At 57.4% G+C, this 18,150-nt stretch overlaps 5 protein-coding genes across 5 annotated transcripts; 1 reads left to right on the top strand and 4 right to left on the bottom strand.

Annotated features, from left to right (window-relative positions):
* Positions 1 to 480: 480 nt before the first annotated feature.
* CHGG_01258 (uncharacterized protein) lies at positions 481 to 3,828 on the bottom strand (the record flags this gene model as incomplete). The annotated part of the gene is made up of 4 exons (XM_001220478.1): positions 481 to 1,699; positions 1,805 to 1,824; positions 1,904 to 3,165; positions 3,264 to 3,828. 4 exons carry the CDS (start codon positions 3,826 to 3,828, stop codon positions 481 to 483), a joined length of 3,066 nt encoding a protein of 1,021 aa, XP_001220479.1.
* Positions 3,829 to 5,078: 1,250 nt separating this feature from the next.
* Positions 5,079 to 6,750, top strand: CHGG_01259 (uncharacterized protein; the record flags this gene model as incomplete). Its single annotated transcript, XM_001220479.1, has 2 exons — positions 5,079 to 5,329; positions 5,394 to 6,750. The coding sequence occupies 2 exons, from the start codon at positions 5,079 to 5,081 to the stop codon at positions 6,748 to 6,750; spliced, it is 1,608 nt and encodes a 535-aa protein (XP_001220480.1).
* Positions 6,751 to 7,174: 424 nt separating this feature from the next.
* Positions 7,175 to 8,967, bottom strand: CHGG_01260 (uncharacterized protein; the record flags this gene model as incomplete). Its single annotated transcript, XM_001220480.1, has 4 exons — positions 7,175 to 7,340; positions 7,673 to 8,444; positions 8,496 to 8,812; positions 8,867 to 8,967. 4 exons carry the CDS (start codon positions 8,965 to 8,967, stop codon positions 7,175 to 7,177), a joined length of 1,356 nt encoding a protein of 451 aa, XP_001220481.1.
* Positions 8,968 to 11,965: 2,998 nt separating this feature from the next.
* On the bottom strand, positions 11,966 to 13,681 carry CHGG_01261 (uncharacterized protein; the record flags this gene model as incomplete). Its single annotated transcript, XM_001220481.1, has 1 exon — positions 11,966 to 13,681. The coding sequence occupies one exon, from the start codon at positions 13,679 to 13,681 to the stop codon at positions 11,966 to 11,968; it is 1,716 nt and encodes a 571-aa protein (XP_001220482.1).
* A 1,400-nt stretch (positions 13,682 to 15,081) lies between these two features.
* CHGG_01262 (uncharacterized protein) lies at positions 15,082 to 16,503 on the bottom strand (the record flags this gene model as incomplete). The annotated part of the gene is made up of 1 exon (XM_001220482.1): positions 15,082 to 16,503. One exon carries the CDS (start codon positions 16,501 to 16,503, stop codon positions 15,082 to 15,084), a length of 1,422 nt encoding a protein of 473 aa, XP_001220483.1.
* Positions 16,504 to 18,150: the final 1,647 nt, after the last annotated feature.

Genomic DNA, 18,150 nt, shown 5'->3' on the forward strand with positions numbered 1-18,150 from the left:
GGAAAGATGGGTTTGAGCAAAGCAAAAAGATTTATCAGGAAAGTAGCAGCAATCGGTTCGGACCCAATTTCAGAATGATAAAAGAGGCACCTATTTTTTTTTCTCGCCTCAGGCCGCGCGTATCTTAAACGCGTCCTCGTTTCTCCGGCGTGGAGCAGAGGTCGGTCCGTTTAACTCGCCGCATCTTCGCCAGATCCGGCTTGACTCTTGAATACCTACACCCCAAGACCCGAATATCAGAAAGAGTATCGGATATCTTCACCAGGTCCTAGATAATGCGGTTGACAGTTTCGACCTTGCCTAGGGAGCAATGGGACTACCTAAGGTAGGTTTTACCTTTCCGTCGTATTGTAACTTGACGCTGGCCTGTCTAATTGGGAGAGATAGGTACCTACCTATTATACGGGAATTTGGTGCTGCCAGTCTCTCAACTATCATGAGGTTAACACGGCAGGCAATGTCCTAAAAACCCATGAGAGTTCACACCCCCACCGCCTCCAAACGAAACCCAAACTCCATCTCCTGCACGGGCACCACCAAATCCTCCCTGACCCCCGGCCCACACGCCGCCGTGCCCACCCCCGCCACCCGCCCATCCAGCCTCAACAGCGTCGCCTCCTCCTCGACCAAATCACACGGATGCCTCGCGGCCTGCACCACCCGATCCGCAACCCTCCCCACCCTAAAACTAAACCCCCCCTTCTCCCCATCCACACCACCCCCCTCCCCCACCCTCAACACACCCTCCCTCACCACCCGGATCCCTCCACCCCGCAGCATAAGTAACCGTCCCTTTCCCTCGAAAACATGCACCCAGCTCGTGCCCATCCGATTCCCTCCCTCCTGCGGCACCTCATACCCGGCGCCCAGCTGCATCTCGCGCACCCCAAGCGGGCCCCACACGCCCATGCGCTGGGCGGCGCGTTTGTCCGGGTACGACTCGCCTGGTCCGAGCCCGCTCCAGAGCGCGTCGGTGAAGGTGGGCGGGAGGTGAAGGTTGAGGCCGGCGCGGGGGAGGTGCGTGGGGGGGTGGGCTCCTGAGGGGGAGAGGTGCGTGTGGATGGACAGGGTGGGGGTGGGGGCGCTGTTTTGGGGTCGCGGGGGGATGGTGTTCGGGAGGATGGGGTGGATGGGGGCTGGGGTGGATCGTGTAGGTGGTGGTGGCGAGGATGCCCCAGTCGAGGACGGGGGGCGTGTGAAGGGTGGTGAAAGGTGATGGTGAGGGAGGGGGTGGTGGCGGTGGGCAGGGCGATGGGTGGTGTTGCGGAGTTGGGTGGTGAGGGCGTCGACGCCGAAGCGTTGCCAGTAGGGGAGGGTGGAGTAGACGTCGTTGTCGGTGGGGGGCCGCCAGAAGGAGGGGGTGACGGCGGCGCCGGTGGTGGGGTCGGGGGAGAGGAGGGTGGTGCCGTTGGAGGTCCAGTGCGTCAAGTGGCCGAACGCTTGGTCGAAGATGAAGGTGGAGCTGTCACCGGTGATGGTGATGGTGCTGGGGGTGGTTTTGATGTCGAGCTGCCGCGCTGGGCTGGGGGATGTGGGCAGGGGCTCGTTGGCTTCCACTCGGTATTGGAACCAGGCTATCTCGTGGCCGACGCTGGCCCAGGGCGTCTCGGTCTTGAGAGTGAAGGACACCGTCAGGTATATCTCAGCGCCGCGTTCACACTGGTAGTCCCGTACTACCTTGGGGAGGCGGACCATTGCGCTCGACCCTGGATTGATGGCTGGTAATTTTAGCTCGCCGGCGCCCAGCGGAGTTGTGCTACACTCGTGTTAGTGGTTTCTCTGCGGTATGGGTCAGGGTACTCACCTCTCCGCAAACTGCTCCAGCTTGTAAGTGGCAACGAGGTGGTCGAGTCCGACAAACTGGTAGAGGTTTGAGATCTCAAGATCGGGAACGCGTGCCCACCACCTTGACCGGTTCGATGACCTTCTTGAGCTCGGTCAAACCAGGGGTTGGTTCGTGGGTGCTGTGTAGCAAGCCGTCCATGACGAATGTGCTATCGTTGGGCACATCCCCAAAGTCGCCGCCGTAGGCGTAGTATGACTTGCCATCGGGGTCCTCCTTCCACAGGCCGTGGTTTGCCCACTCCCAGATAAAACCTCCTTGCAGCCGGGGGTAGGTGCGGAAGGCCTCCTCATAGTCTTCCAGCCACCCCGGCCCGTTCCCCATGGCGTGCGCGTACTCGCAAAGGACCACGGGTTTGTCGAAGGTCCCGTCAGGCTTGACGCCCTCGGTCTTGGCATGCTTGATCAGCGTGTCGACGGACGGATACATGTACGAATACATGTCGGCGGTCTCGGCATCGGCATCGCCTTCATAGTGCACCAGGCGTCCGGGGTCAATCTTCTTGGCGTAGTCGTACATGGCCTTGTGGTTCCGGCCGTAAAAGGCCTCGTTGCCGAGGGACCAGATGATGATGGACGGGTGGTTCTTGTCGCGTTGCACCATTTGTTCCATGCGATCGACATAGGCGGTCTGCCACGATGGATTGTCGCTCGTGTACTTTGCGGCCTTGGGGAACGTGAGCTTCTTGCGCTCTCCGTAGTCCATCGCCTCGGGGATATTCTGGGGCCGCGCGACGGCGTCGTAGAACCCGTGGCACTCGAGATCTGCCTCGTCCATCACCCACAGGCCGAGCTCGTCGGCAATATCAAACAGCCTCGGGTCGCTGGGGTAGTGGCTGCAGCGGAGGGCGTTGATGTTGTGCGTCTTCATGAGGAGCAGGTCCTTCCGAATGAAGTCCAGGGGGACGGCCCGGCCGAAGTGAGGATGGTGGTCGTGTCTGTTGACGCCATGGAGCTGGATGGGCTGGCCGTTGACGCACATCAGGCCGTTCTTCAGCTCGACTTTGCGGAATCCTACTCTCTGAGTCACCGTGTACGTCTTGGAGGGTGTCTTGATGGACAACTCGACCGAGTAGAGATAGGGCGTCTCAGCCGTCCACTTGGCCGGGTTCTTGACGGGGATGCTGAGATTGATCTTGCCGTCGCCGCTCACATCCTGTCCCGCATCGGCAAGCGTGTCTCCTCCGTTTTGGGGCAGTTCCCGGAGGGTCATGGCGACCGTGGCGGCTGTCGAGGTGACAACATGGATATCAGCGTCCAGTGTTGCGTTTTTGTATTCGCCGTCCAGGTCAGTGCGGAGGAACCAGTCCTCAATCCGAGCTTCTGACGGCATGGATATTAAGTGCACGTCGCGATAGATGCCTGGTCGAGATATTATTAACAAACCCTGGTCGGCAAACGCCGCCCTGAGAAAGACGAACCGGAAAGCCACCATTGGTCCTGGTCCTCGATGTAGGAGCCATCAGACCACTGGTACACCCTCACAACAAGCTCGTTGGGATGGTCCTTGGTCACGCCAAAATCGGTCACATCAAATTCGTGAGGGTTTCTGGATCCTTGGGCATAGCCAACCAATACTCCATTGACCCAGACATGAAAGGCGCTGTCAACGCCATCGAAGCGCAGCCGAACTTGCGAGTGGTCGTCCCAGTTGGAGGGGACTTGGAAGGTTCGCCGGTAGGTGCCGGTCGGATTGTCGGTAGGGACATGGGGAGGGCAGACGGGAATGGGGAACTGGACGTTGGTGTAGTGAGGGATGCCGTGGCCCTGCAACTGCCAGTGACCGGGGACCTGGATGGTGGTCCACTGCTCGTCAGGGGAAGATGTCGGTTCCGGAGCTTTCAGTGGGGTCGAAGCGTAGTGGAAATCCCAGCGGCCGTTGAGAGCGAGGGCTGTCTCGGGGATGTAATAGGACCGCGGAGGGAGCGTGTTTCGTCGAAAAACGGCCTCGTTGGCGTAATCCGGAGTGCCCCTCTTCTCCTCCATGGTGATGCCGTTGGAGGTTCTCATCTCGGCGTATTTCTTGTGGGCAGAGTTATGCTTGAAATGATGACTGGACAAAAGAGTGAGGGCCAACTGCTCATCAGTCATTCAATCTCGTCTCGTTTAATGTTTTGGTGCAAATAAAATACACCTGATTTTCCATTATGAGTCCGAATCATCGGAGGGGTTTTCGGCGGCTCCAACGGCAACATTGAACCAAGACGGGGCCGGTCATCGGTTCCGTTTCGGTTATCGGATGCGGGGGGAGGGGACAGTGAGGGGGAAGAAGTCTGGGGCGGCAATGCTGCATCGTGCAGGGACCCCTCACGATGCTTGGATGCTTATTAGGGTTGTGGAGATGCTTGGTCGAACTGAGTGGGCGCTGGAAAGTGGTATTAGTGGATCTAACATCTGGATTGTGTAATTCTGCACCCCGAGCGGCACCTCAACGCGGTATCCAATCACACCATGGCTCTCTGATAACATCCCCCAATATCCCGCCAATCGGTTGCCGCTTCAAAATGAAGCTGCAGTGTTGAGTGACCTTGATCCTGACGCGTTATTCGGCCCTCCTTTGGATCTACCCCAAGCTGTGCAGGTTGCCTCAAGTCAGAAAGATCTGAACTATCTCAAGTAATTTCCAGAACAGTGTTGGCAACATTGAAACAGGGGGAGTACCACCTCTCTCTGTAGTGTACACTCGTATCCATGATCATGACAACAACCATCAGTGGTCTTCGAAAGCATAGCAGCGCAAATTCACCCCCCATATCCATACAAAGCTTAAAATCTCTATGTTTCCTTAGCGCAATCTCGGGCAAGCAAGAACCGAGCATCGCCCCCAAGAGAAAAGCCATGAAACCTTCGCGTGACATCAACCACTCACACCCGGTGACACAGACCATCCCTAAATGCCGCCCCAATCAACATCCCGGCGGTCAAACAACGGTGATCTTGGTGCTCCCATACAGGCAATATCTCCCGACCGCACAGTGTTCCAGAAAAGGAAGGTCTGAAGTTGCCAACCACTCCCCGAACGTACCACGGCGCGGGGAACCAAATGCACACACAACACGCCGAAGCGAGACATTCCATCATGGTTCCCCATGGGGAGAAGAGTCTGGGCCCTGCAGTTCTTGCATGTGGCATTCGGCGGAGGGGTAAACATCCAGGCTACTAATAATACTCCGACCCGCGGCTGAAAGCTTGAAGTTGAAGCTATCCACAGCCCTCTTTCTTGCGCCGACGCCGAGATGGATTCCAACCGGGAGAAGGAGACCGCGGCTGGAGTCGAACACGCCGATCTTGCACTTGACAAACACGACGTGACCGTTCAGCTTGCCCACGATGTCGAAAACACTGTGTACTCGCCATGGTCGCCGCCGATGCTCCGCCTCTATCTCGTCTTGTCGATAAGCTATCTCTGCGGCTGCCTCAACGGCTACGACGGCAGTTTGATGGGCGGCCTGAATGGAATGACGAGTTATCACCATTATTTTGACATGTAAGAGCTTATAAGAACAAAATCATAAGAATTTCTAGGGGCTTGCTGACGAGTCCGCGCGCAGGACCACAGCAGGGTCCGCTACAGGGCTGGTCTTCGCCATGTACAACATCGGCTCGGTGGCCGCCGTCTTCTTCACGGGGCCGGTCAACGACTACTTTGGCCGGCGATGGGGAATGTTTGTCGGCGCCTTGATTGTGATCATTGGGACGTGTGTCCAGGCGCCGAGCACCACGAAAGGACAGTTCCTGGGCGGCCGGTTCGTGCTCGGCTTCGGGGTCAGCTTCTGCTGCGTCTCGGCACCCTGCTACGTCTCGGAGATGGCTCACCCCAAGTGGCGTGGCACTCTAACAGGACTGTACAACACCACTTGGTACATTGGCTCGATCGTCGCATCCTGGGTCGTCTACGGGTGCGCCTTCATCGACAACCTGGACGCCTGGCGTATCCCCATCTGGTGCCAGATGGTAACTTCGGGTATCGTCTGTCTGGGAGTGCTTTGGCTGCCCGAGAGCCCCCGGTGGCTCGTGGCCCAAGACCGGCACGAGGAAGCCGCCAAAGTGCTAGCCACATACCACGGCGAAGGCCGGGCCGACCACCCGATGGTCCAGCTTCAGATGCGCGAGATGATGAACCAGATCTCCACCGAAGCTTCCGACAAGAAATGGTACGACTACCACGAGCTCTGGAACACGCACTCAGCACGCCGCCGCCTCATCTGCGTCATCGGCATGGCCGTGTTCGGCCAGATCAGCGGCAACAGCCTCTCCTCCTACTACATGGTCACCATGCTCCAATCCGCCGGCATCACCGAACAGCACAAAGTCCTCGCCCTCAACGGGATCAACCCGGCGCTCTCCTTTCTCGGCGCCATTCTCGGCGCGCGCATGACCGACGTGGTCGGGCGCCGGCCCCTGCTGCTGTACACCATCGTGTTCGCGTCGGTGTGCTTCGCCATCATCACGGGCACCAGCAAGATGGCGACCGACGACCCGACCCAGGTGGCGGCGGCCAACACCACCATCGCCTTCATCTTCATCTTCGGCATCGTGTTTTCCTTTGGTTGGACCCCGCTGCAGAGCATGTACATCGCCGAGACCCTGCCCACGGCCACGCGCGCAAAGGGCACCGCCGTTGGTAATTTTTCGTCCTCGGTCGCGTCTACCATCTTGCAGTACGCGTCGGGCCCGGCGTTTGAGAAGATTGGGTACTACTTTTATTTGGTCTTTGTCTTTTGGGATCTGCTCGAGGGTGTCTTTATGTATTATTACTTCCCTGAAACCAAGGATAGAAACTTGGAAGAGCTCGAGGAGGTATTTGCGGCGCCAAACCCGGTCAAGAAGAGTCTGGAGAAGAGAAGCGCGCTGACTGTTCTGAATACCGTGGGGGCGCAGAGGGAGAAGCTGGGTGATGAAGTTTGATGCGAGGGTGGGCACCGACGGGGCACCTCACCTCATGCGAGAGCAACCGCCCCACAGCTGTTCCACACCTTTAGTGGGTTAGGGTTAGATAGGTAGGTAGCTTCATCGCAGTTAGCCTTGAATGCAAGCAGACAGCGTTCACGGTTTGACGTGTAGAGTCCTGAGCTGAAAGATCCTGTCTATGAATCATCTATGGCCACGTCTAAATCACACCGTTCCCTGGGTATCCTGTTCTACCTTGATCAAGCACCATAGCACCGTATGCACAAGGCCGCCCACATCCCTTTCCAATGTTGCACCGCAACAGGAACCCTACAGCAACAGCTGTCGAATCAAAATAATAAACATCTCTCCAGCCATCCAGGCCTGTATCCTAGAGCTCATCAGTCATCAACCCCCAACCTCTTAACACTGCCTCGCGCATCTAGTCCCGGTCCGCCCGGCCGGACGCGTTGATACCGTCACCCAAGCCAGCATCCGCACCACGCTCGTTGATAACCGCGTCGTTGCTGGTGTTGGACGAACCGCCACTGATCGCCGGCTTCTCCTCGGGGTCGCGACCGTCACGGCCTCCGCCCTCGGCCGAAGTTCTGTCGATGAGGCCGTACTGCTTGGCGTACTCCTGAATCTCGCCGGGCTGCAGGTTCGGCAGCTCCTTGGCGGCCTTGACGTACGACATGTTCTCGACGTGGCCCTTGGCAAAGATGATGTCTATCTCCTCGAGCGAGCGGCGGGCCGTCTCGGGGTAGAAGAAGTAGATGACGGGGATGAAGCAGGCGTTGACCGAGGCGAAGAAGAGGTAGGTGCCCCAGCCGATGTTGCGGACCATGATGGGCGTGACCATGACGATGAGGAAGTTGAACATCCAGTTGACGCACGTGCTGACGGCGTTGGCCTTTCCGCGCGTCTTGACCGGGTTTACCTCGGCCGGGTAGAGCCACGGCAGCGGCAGCCAGGTGGCGCCGAAGAAGGCATGTAGGTGAAGAGGCCGACGGCGGCGCCCCGGGCCGTCATGGTGTTGTCGGGGATCAGGCAGGCAAAGGTGATGACCATGCTGAGGCACTGTCCGATGGAGCCGATCAAAAACAGGCGTCTCCGGCCGACGCGCTCGATGAGGAACCACGAGGTCGTGGCGAAGATGGAGTAGACGATCATGTTGACGCCGCCCAGAAGCAAACTCATGTTGTGGTCCTCGCCAATGGACTCCTCGAACAGGATGGGGAAGTAGTAGATGACAGCGTTGCAACCACCAATCTGCTGCATAAACTGTGCACTGGAGCCCAGGAGCATACGCCGGAAGTGCTGCGTCTTGCCACCAGTGAACAAAGCCTTGACTGGGGTGCTCTTTTGGCCGAACCCGCCGGCGGCGCGAAGGGAGTCCATGATGAGGTTGCGTTCGAGGACCGTCTCTTCGCTGGTCAGCTCGTAACCACGAATGGCGGCAATGACGCGGTCGGCATCGTCGATACGCTGGTGGCTCAAAAGCCATCTGGGCGACTCCGGCAGGAAGAACATGGGGACAATGATGAAGATGGCGAAAATGACCTGGAAGGCAATGGGGAACCGCCAGACGAGGTCATCAGGGCCGTAGGAAGCTCCGTAGTCGATCCAGTAAGCGATCAAAGTACCAAAGGCGATGATACCACCCTCAATGCAGATCAGCAACCCTCTGTTGGATGTTTTGCTGCACTCGGCTGTTGCATGTCAGTGCATGAACTTCGCAAACGTCGTCCGTCCTAGCTCACCTTGATAGGTTGGAATCGTCGACGTGTTGATGCCGTTTCCGACACCCATGACGACACGACCCACGATCAATTGCGCAAGGGGCGACGCCCAGTGCATGGCAGTGATCTGGATGATGACGCCCAACAACATGATGAAAGCACCCAGCATGATGGCCCTCCGTCTTCCGAGGAGGTCGCCCACACCGAGAATGAACATGGCACCCGCCAGGCAGCCGATCTCGTAGATGGCGGTGACCAACCCCTGCATCGTGGGGTTGTCGTCGGTCTCTTTGAACATCTGGTTGAAGGCCGGGGCGGTAATGATGCCGCTCATGACACTGGCGGACTGTTGTCAGTGGGAGCTGTCGGAACACGACGGCGAGAGCACTCACCCTTGGTCATATCCGAAGAGAAGGAAGCCCGTTGTCGCAACAGTCGAGACTGCTAGCGAGAGGGGCCTGCCCGAGAGGCCCATAAACTTCGGAGGGGCCATTGTCGAAGACTTGGGGTTGTGGATGAATTAGGAGCAAAACGACAATCCGGGGCGAGTCGAGAGAGGGGGAGGATGCTTCCCTAAATAGCGAGACATGTGCAGGGACTTAGAGCCAAGATGCAGATGGGGCAAGAGTCACACTCGGACGTCGGTCGCGCTGCATGCAGCAAGCACACCGGCAATGTGGAACAGAAGGGAACGGCGTTGTGAACCGGTATCAGCCACCGTGGGGAAGATCTGGAAGAACTCTGGACGGCTCGACGACTGAGATGGCCCATATCCGCCCTACCCCTGGCGAGCCCTGGCCACCGATGCGTGGCCGAGGCAAAAGCCCGTGAGATTTCCCGTAGATTTCGGGCGAGGGTACATGCATGCATGTTCCTGCACCGTGAGAGGCGATCTTGTCTCGACGACCCTGTCGCAGACTGTGACAAATCTGGGCGTCAGGATTGTGATCATCGGCAACACAAAGATGTCATCCCTGCCCACAGCAGCGAGAGACAACTGTCATAGGCCGTCATCAAAAACATGCTTTCCAGCGTTGGACCCTCCTGCGGCCCGGTCTACTCCACCGAGCCGTGGACCATGAGGTCATCGCGTGGGTATCTTAAAAACCGCCAAGTCAACTTGGCTCCTCTCGGCACTTCTCAACCCGAAAGCTTGTGAGAAAGGCTGAAGTCTACCGTAGAGCGCCGTCGCGAGTTGGCGAGGGAAGCAGCGCTACGATCGATTTTACGAGTGGCGCGGGCTTAACACGGATGGAACGTCGTTTTTCCAGCGGCATTTCCCGCGTGCACATGCCGAATTGGCTGTCTTTGACAATCGGCGAGACCGTCACATGGATTTGCATCTGCAACCAGTTAAAGTCATGGTCGTCTTAATCTGGCAGAAACCTCCGATGCAGTTGCATTCTGGAAAGGCAACAGCATGCTTGGCGTGGAAAACATCGGAAAATGGCGTTGTTTCTTTGCCCACACGGTGGGACCCATGGCGTCACAGAGGATTTCGAATCCGGCACCAACCAAGGTAGTTCCTCGTATGGAAACTTCAGACCCGTCTTGAGCGTCGGGAGGGGTGACGATCGTTTCCCCGGCTGGGCCTTTTATTTTTTTCATTTTTATTTTTGGCCCGACTCGAAAGTCGGTCTGCAGGGGAAAATATGTCGCTGTGATGTCGAGCAATTCGCATATCTCGTTTCCGTTGTTAACGAGTATTCGCGAATCGAACTCGTCGTGTTTCTTGCTGTCTCGAGACTCTGTAAGCGTTCGGTTCCGGGGAAAGTGGCACGTTTTCGTGCCCCGTGATGAAACTCTCAAACCCACATCCCGCATGAAGCTGGTGGCACCTGCCCCAAACATTATTTTCCACACTCGGGGAAACCCCAATGCAGCGATGATGGGCAACCGCCCCTCACTCGATTTCACCCTCATTTTCGCAGTCCGGGGAACCCCAAAGACCCTGAAAAATTACACCCCTCTTTCCTCCACGTTTGTGCGTCTCCACGAAGAAAAAGCGGTCACCAATTTCCCCCGCTGCCCCAGGTTAGCCGAGAAGGAATCACGACTTGCAACATGGAGTTCAAGGAGGACGTTGCAACACCACGACATTTTTTATTATTGGGCCTCTTTTTTTTGCCCTTCCCAGCTTGGCCTGCACCACCAACCGTCGATGCCGATCCTAAGAGCAGCTTCTTGGCTCGATCCTCACATGCGGCAATGTGTTCCCAGCCGCCAATAGTTTCTCCTCGTGCAGTGAGTAGACCCGTAGTTTACCCCCTTCAAATGCGCCCAGACTTTGTGGCCTTGTTGAGAATGAGATGCGGTTCAAGAAACACGGGAAACGCCGGCGCCTTGGCTGTGGCCGCTGGGCGGACAGGCCACCTCTCGATCTCACATTTGCGGTGTTCCGTTGATCCCAGCACAAACCCCCGCGGCCGTGGCATCACCGTGACCTCACCGTGACTCGCCATGACCAACCCATCGGGCGGTCTCGGGCCCGGAGAGATAAGGGCCGCTTACCGCCCGCCGTGTCGGTTCGGATCCCTCACGACGGCGACGGCGAAAGTTCGGTACCTGACTCGCAACCGCAGCCAACCGCCCCGCCGCATCCCGGTAGTTGGCCTTAGTGCGCTGTGTGGATCGGCATGCCAAGTCCGCTCGGCCCGTCTCCGGAAGCCGCCCCTGAATCCGCGTGGGGCCCGGCCTCACAAGCGCCACCGTAGGGCCAACCAGCGCCATCACCGAACACAAGTTTTGGATCACGCCGAAAATATTCGTCCTTGCTTTGCGTCCGGGGCAAACCTCTCCCACCATCCAACAAGTGTCAGAATTTTCACGTTGTAACAGCCAAAATGACAGGCATTAACCGCTCCAACAACAGTTCGCCAGGAGTGGAAGCTGTGCCCCAACAAAACTCCACGCCCTGAGTTCACCCAGCAGGTTTTTCCGGCAATATTTGTTGATTGCCTTCTGTATCGGGTATGGCCGGGAGATTTCGGGGTTCAGTGACTCCTCTTACACGGACGAAGGATGCTGAAGAACGCGGCCATGTTACCTGAAACAGCTCAACCAGTATCAGCTCCAGCTGTCACGCCTTTATAGGTACTTCGTAGGATTTGAGCCTTAGAATAGAACCGGCTGGGGCAAAGCGGCAAGTGAGGCAGCCTACGAAAGTCCTCATTTTCTCTCAACGTGGGGGCCCGTCTGTCCAGGTCGGTGGTAGCACACGGGCTCCTACTGTGTAAGCTGAAATGCGTTGTTTCATTTGATTATCCCAAGCAGGGGCATCCAGTCCAGCGGATAGGCGGAAATTCTGGTACATTTCCTGACCGTTTACGGTGTATTCGTACTTGACATTCTATCCCGGATACTTTTATTAATGCAGAAGCATGGCCCATGGAGGCCTCCACCAGGCTCGGACATTGAGATCACTTAGAATTTGAGAAGTTGACACTCGTACAGTTGAAAACCAAACTCTTTTGTGGCCAGATTCCTTCGCCTCATGCCTCCACGTCTAGGCCACTCGATTCCCGCGCCTTTTCCAGCGCAATACGTGCCGCCCGCCACGCCGGACCCCAGCGCATGATAACCCAGAGCAGGGGCGCCAGCAGGAGGTATACCAACGCAATAAACGTATACGCCCACCCGCTCGTCATAGCATCAATCATTGGAATGATCACGGCCGACGCGCCCGCCCCAAGCCAGCACCGCACCAGGTTGTTGGCCGCCGTCGCGGTCGCGGGCGCCTGCGGATATACATCCACCATCAAGACGCTAAGGACGGTAAAAAAGCCGTTCACCCCAAAACACGCAAATAACAACAGAACCAGCGGCCCGGCCACGCTAGCCCGATACGCCAGCAGCCATCCATACACAATAAACGAGACGCTGGCCAGCACCAACATCGGCAGCGCCACCTCGCAGCGCACGCTCTCTATGGGGAAACCGCCCAGGTCGCGGTTCATCTGCTTGGCCTGCTGCGCGCTGAGGCCCAGGCGGCGGGCGTGGCGCGCAAAGTTCCAGTCGACCGCGTAGCCGACGGCGATGGCCGAGAGGGCGGCGCTGACGCCCCCCGGGATAAAGCACAGGCCGATGTGCAGGTCGTCGAAGCCGTACAGCTGCTGGAACTGCGACGGGATCGCGCTGACCATGGCCAGGTACCCCGCGAACAGGACCCCGTTGGCGGCGAGCACGATCCCGGCTTCCTTGTCGGCGCAGATGCGCAGCGTCATGATGGGGTTGACGAAGTCGCGGCTTTTGGGGGTGGTGGTTGGGTGGGTTGTGTTTGGCGCGGTGGCTCGCCTGTGTCTGAGGGATGGGAGCAGGTCCCAGAGGGAAAGGTTCCAGTTGGGAGGGCTGGTGGAGCCGTTGTCGACGACCGCGCGTGCCGTTTCCGGCAGGAATAGCGCGATGAGAATGATGACGACGCCAGCGCAAATGACGAGGAACCAGAAGATGGATCGCCAACCCAGAAAGTCGCTGAGGATCCCGCCGAGAACGGCGCCCAGGGATACTCCAACCACACCGCCCAGGGAAACGTACCCGATGTAGGCTCCACGCTCCGCCGGGCTAGCTATGTCGGAGACGACGGCATTGCCGAGGGCGATTGTGCCGCTGCTACCGGAGCTCTGGAGACACCGGAGAACCATGAGGGCCGCGAACTGGTGCTGCAGAGCGAGGCCGATATTGGCCCCGATGTAGATGACGAAGCAGACGATGTACAACGGGCGCCGGCCGATATTGTCCGACAGCGAGCCCGTAAATGAGGGCGCAAGCCCCTGGAAGATCATGTACACGGTGATGGTCAGGTTGATGAGCGTCGTCGAGACGCGGTAGTCCTGAGCAAGGGTGTTGAGGGCCGGAAAGTAGATGTTGGCGCTGACGGGCGAGAAGAAGCTGGCAAGCGCCACCATGAAGACGATGAAGCGTTTCTCCCAGGCGTTGAACACGCTGTATGGGGGTTGGTTCTGAGTCTCGTCTCCATCGACCAGGACGCCGGGCTCGCGTTGTCTCTCGCCCTGTTCAACGCCGGTGGGGCCAGGGGTAGGCTGACCTTGAGGTAGAGGGGTTGCGAGCTTTTCAACAAGCGCCGGTGAGTGTTGGTCAGTCGGACGCTCTGATGCCGGTGTTATCGAGACCGCATTGTCATTCTCCAGTCGAGGCTCTTCGGCTGTGCCCCCGTTATTTTGATTGTTTTCTTCTTTCTTTTCCTCCATTTTTCTCTCTTAATGGTCCACTACTCATTCGTTTGATACAGGCTCCAAGCATTCGACTTCTTTGATAACCTTGGATGTTAGTCTGGTGTTTGGGAAGAGATGAATTATTTCCGTTCCAATGCAAGAACTCGGCAACTTGTACCGGAGTTAACTATTAAAAACGGTTTATCCCCATCATTCCCGGCTCTTTCCGACCACGGCGTCCAGTGGAAGCCCTTGTTTTTATAATTACCCCATTCAAACTTTCATACGCCCTTCGGACAACAAGCAGCATGGGACAGAATAATCCACTGCATCCGGTCGGTGTTGGGGGACCCGGTAACAAGAACTGAGAGCAATTGCCATATAAATGATAGTCGTCGTTCGAGGGAACAATGGGGTCGTAGTCGAGCCTGGCGGCTGAAAGTTACCTAAACGCCAATGAAGCTTGATAAACCTAACAGCCGGAGACCTCGACTCCGTTGCAGTACACCCCGAGCCTGCCTATGCCTTCTTTGAGTAGGTAGGGTAATGGAAGCTGAAGATAAGAATTGCTTGGATATTGCTGTCTAATAAATCGACATACTGGTGCGCCTTCGTCACCCTATGTTGATGTCTCCGACTGTTGGCACCAGCTACTTGTCCTAGCCAGCGCGGAGGGTCATGATGACCCATTCCCACTTTGTGTTCCAGTCTGCTTATCACGAGATCAATGTCGTCGTCGCCGTTTCGCTATTGATGGCTGATCGTTCCCTTAATCAAAGATCAGATATGAACTCGACCATTGGGTATGGGCCTCCAACTCGTCAATGTCTTCGTGATCCTCCCATTTTCATCCGCCCCCGAAGTCCATAATTAACTCCACGGCCATCTCAACATGCCCGACCTCAGCCCCAGCCTAAGCAATTACACCGCAGCGGCTGGGAATAGATGCATGTGTGGCGGGTCTGCCGCTCTCCATGCGCAGGACTTGTGTATCTGACTCATCTAGGTAGCTTGGAGAAGGGGTGTGCATCGCGAGCCTTGGGCTGCGGGGTTGATGTAGTCGAGGAGAGAGGGGCAGCTTAAAGGATAAAGTGCCAAAGTCAATCGTGAATGGCTAACTGCTACATGTATGCAAACCGTTAGAATCACCACCCTGTCCTGGATGTGTAATTCATAAAGGGGGTATTATCGGAAGCACAGATGAGTGTGACAAGACCCCTTCGAGGCCAGTGTGAATTCACTAAAACTGTCCACCGAAGCTTGAACGAAAAGAAAAGTAGAAGACATGGGGCCTGCCGCCGTTGAAGCGCCAAACCCGGGATATACCATCAGACATCATCAATCATCACATCCATCGAAAGTCTACCCAGATAACGTCCCCAACTCGCGCCCGTTCTCTACTCCAACTCCCTATGAACAGTGAAAAGAAACCTCTATCATTTCTCCAACCGCTTCCTGCTCAACTGAACGGCAATGTCAGAAGTGGCCCCATCTATCCAATCGTTCATCAAGACAACAAGCTGGTTGACATCGCAGGTTTTCAGAACATTGTCCCTGCACCACGGCAGCGTCTTGGAGTCGCACAGCCCTTTGGTAGCCAACAGACAACTCGTGGTAACGCTCGACTCTAGAATCGAATACACCACCGCCTTGGTAATATTCGATGCCGTCGCCTGGCACTGAATATTAGTAAACGCCTTGCCCTTCTGATTGCCCGGCGTCAGCATCTTGGGCAGCGCGGTCAGAATACTGTCCCCATCCAGCGTGGCATTCCCCTCATCGGTGTAGGTCGACAGCGAATCCACACTATCTAGCATAATGAGCCGCTTCTTCTCGTGGCGCAACTGGCCAATCGTCATGCGCTTCATATCGGCCAGGTTACCGGCGACGATGGCGCCGTCGGCGTGGCGCAGGGCCTCGTCCAGGTACTGCTTCTTCTCGTCGCGGGACGGCTTCGCGCACACGTCGGGCACGCCGTCCCAGCGCAGCTGCACCACGACGATCTCGGCCGGGTGGGTGCGCAGGAAGGAGACCACGCCGCGCAGGAAGGCGTCGTACGCCATTCCCGGGATGGCGCTGTGCTGGAAGTAGAGGCGGTCTGGGAGCGCGCCCGTCGGGATGACGGATTTGTGGAGGTGGGCCGGGCGGAACTCGAAGTACCGCGCCCCGATGCCTAGCATCGCTTCGAGGCTGTCCTTTTGGGTGATGGCGAGCCCGAAGATGATGTTGGGCGCGATGAGCGCGATGGCGTTGGCCGAGAGCTTGTCGGCCAGCTTGGTGAGGATGCGGTTGTCGTTGATGAGCTCGGCGACTATGGCGCCGCCCACCTTGCGCAGCACCGCCTCGCTGCTCTCCATGCTGTTCATGCCCACGTCGTGCGCCGAGGGGAGGACGAGCCGGGCGAATGGCTTGTTCTCGAGGTCGGAGCCGGGGGGCGCTACGTTGGTGATCCAGTTGGAGTAGTTGGGGGTGACGGTGATGTAGCACTGGTGGCGGTTGGGAAGCAGGTCGTGGCCCTTGCCGGCCTCGTACAGACCGTACGAGATGATGATGTCGTCGCCGTGGAAGATGGACGGCGTGTTAGCGATGGACTCCATGGTGCCGCCGCTGGCGTTGCCTGTGAGGGCGTTTACATCGATCCATTGCTCCGTGATCTGCTTCCCATTCTGGAACACCTTGAAGGTAAACTTCCCTCGCTTGTCGAAGAAACTCTCGATTGCCGACGTCTCCACCTCCAAGCAAACATCGCGGAAACGGTGCAGCTCCTTGACTGAGACGGACTGTCCAGGGACTGACAGCTCAATGGAGCAGCCATGAGCGGCGAGGTAAGTGAAAACATGGACTCCTTTACTAGGCATCTTGACTGGTCTGGTTGGCGAGAGCAACGTGGTAGTCTGTAGATGTGGGGGTTGGAGATCTGAGATCTCTCTCTCTCCATTAGGAGGCGGGGGGGTGGGTGGCCAGGGGGGTCTTAACGTCTGCCGCCGTCGGCTTGCAGCAAGCCTGAAACGAACAAACTCGGGGCTTGGCCGGCGCCAATTCCAGCCGCAGCGAGGGATTTGACGGGCCTCGCCAATGGCCGGGCTTCATTAAAGTGCGTGTGGAGAGCTGATAGCCCCCAAGCCCCCCAGCCCAGCTGCCATGTTGCAAGCACAAGCATGCGTAGTCCATGTGCGGGGATAGGCCATGATGGAAATGGGCGAAGTTGCCATTTTTGGTGGTGAACATGATGCTTCAAACCCCAGAAGCCGTTTTTCGTCCCAACGCCAGATTGCCCCTGGATCTCAGACCCGAAACCTGGCAGCTCCACCACCACGAGTCAAAAAGGGGCTTCGGCTTCGGCGGGTTAGGGTTATCGGTGATGTTCACCGTGATGACCTTGGTGGTGTTGAGGTTTTGCACGGCTCAATTGGTCAAATTAATGTAGATGCCGCTATCAATTAGAAAAAGGCGTTGCCAAACACAGTCAGACGCTCAAAGCGAGGGCGGCAATGAAACGCGGGGTGCCACTCAGGTGCCATTCTGGGCAAGCCACATCAAACATTCTGTTCGAATTCCTACGGGACTTCGCCGCAGCCGTACTTCCAACGTCCCTTGGAGGGGTATCATCTGCCGGTATGTCCGCGTACACAAACCAAGACAGAAGAATTTAAAAGCTTGCCGAACTGATCTGCTAGCGCCTCCCTGAACCTTACCTGCCTTCTTTGATCAAGCCTCGACCTGCCAATCTTGAGGCGATCCCTTCTCAAGCATCAAAAAGCGGGCATTCCTGGCTTCCTCATCAGCGCCCTTAAGTCAAGTTACAATGCCTACCTATATAACCCAGGTAAATCTGACCGCGCCTGTTGCTGGTCGCACTTGGGGCATCTTGGATACCCCCAGCGGAAGAAGTGAAAGTAATGGCGACTGATACTTCTCTCACAGCTCCCCCTTCCTGCCCCTCCCGACGGCGATTTCTCAACCATCACACCTTTATTCCGACCCACAACCAGCAATAATGGCCAACAAGTAGCGACACCTCTCCCACCACCATACCACAGCGCACCCCCAAACCCACCCTTCTTCGACCTCCCAGCGCCCACCCCTCACCACCATCCCATACACTACACCCCCAGCCACCCAACCCCAGTCATCTCCAGCAGCAGCAGAAGCAGCAGCACCGCCAGCGGAAGCGGCGGATTCATCCCCCAACCCCCATTCACCACCCCTCCCCATCCCCACAACCACTACCAACAACAACCCCCAAACCACCACCATCACCTCCATCACCACCCACCCCACCACAACCACCCCACCCCCTCCGCAACCGCCCGCCGCTGGCTCACGCGCATCAAACGCCATCCAGCGCACCGAGCCCGGGCGCCAGCCCGCCCCTCGCACAGCTGGGTTTCCGCAGCGACGCGACCGGGTCCAGTCCCAGCTCCAGCGACGCAACCACCAAATAGCGGGCCAAGCAGCCCAGCCCGGTAGCCGTGCCGTTAGGGTGGCATTACCCGGACGGGGGT

The sequence above is a fragment of the Chaetomium globosum genome, genomic scaffold, assembly GCF_000143365.1.
Source record: "Chaetomium globosum CBS 148.51 scaffold_1 genomic scaffold, whole genome shotgun sequence".
Classification (NCBI taxonomy): Eukaryota; Fungi; Ascomycota; class Sordariomycetes; order Sordariales; family Chaetomiaceae; genus Chaetomium; species Chaetomium globosum.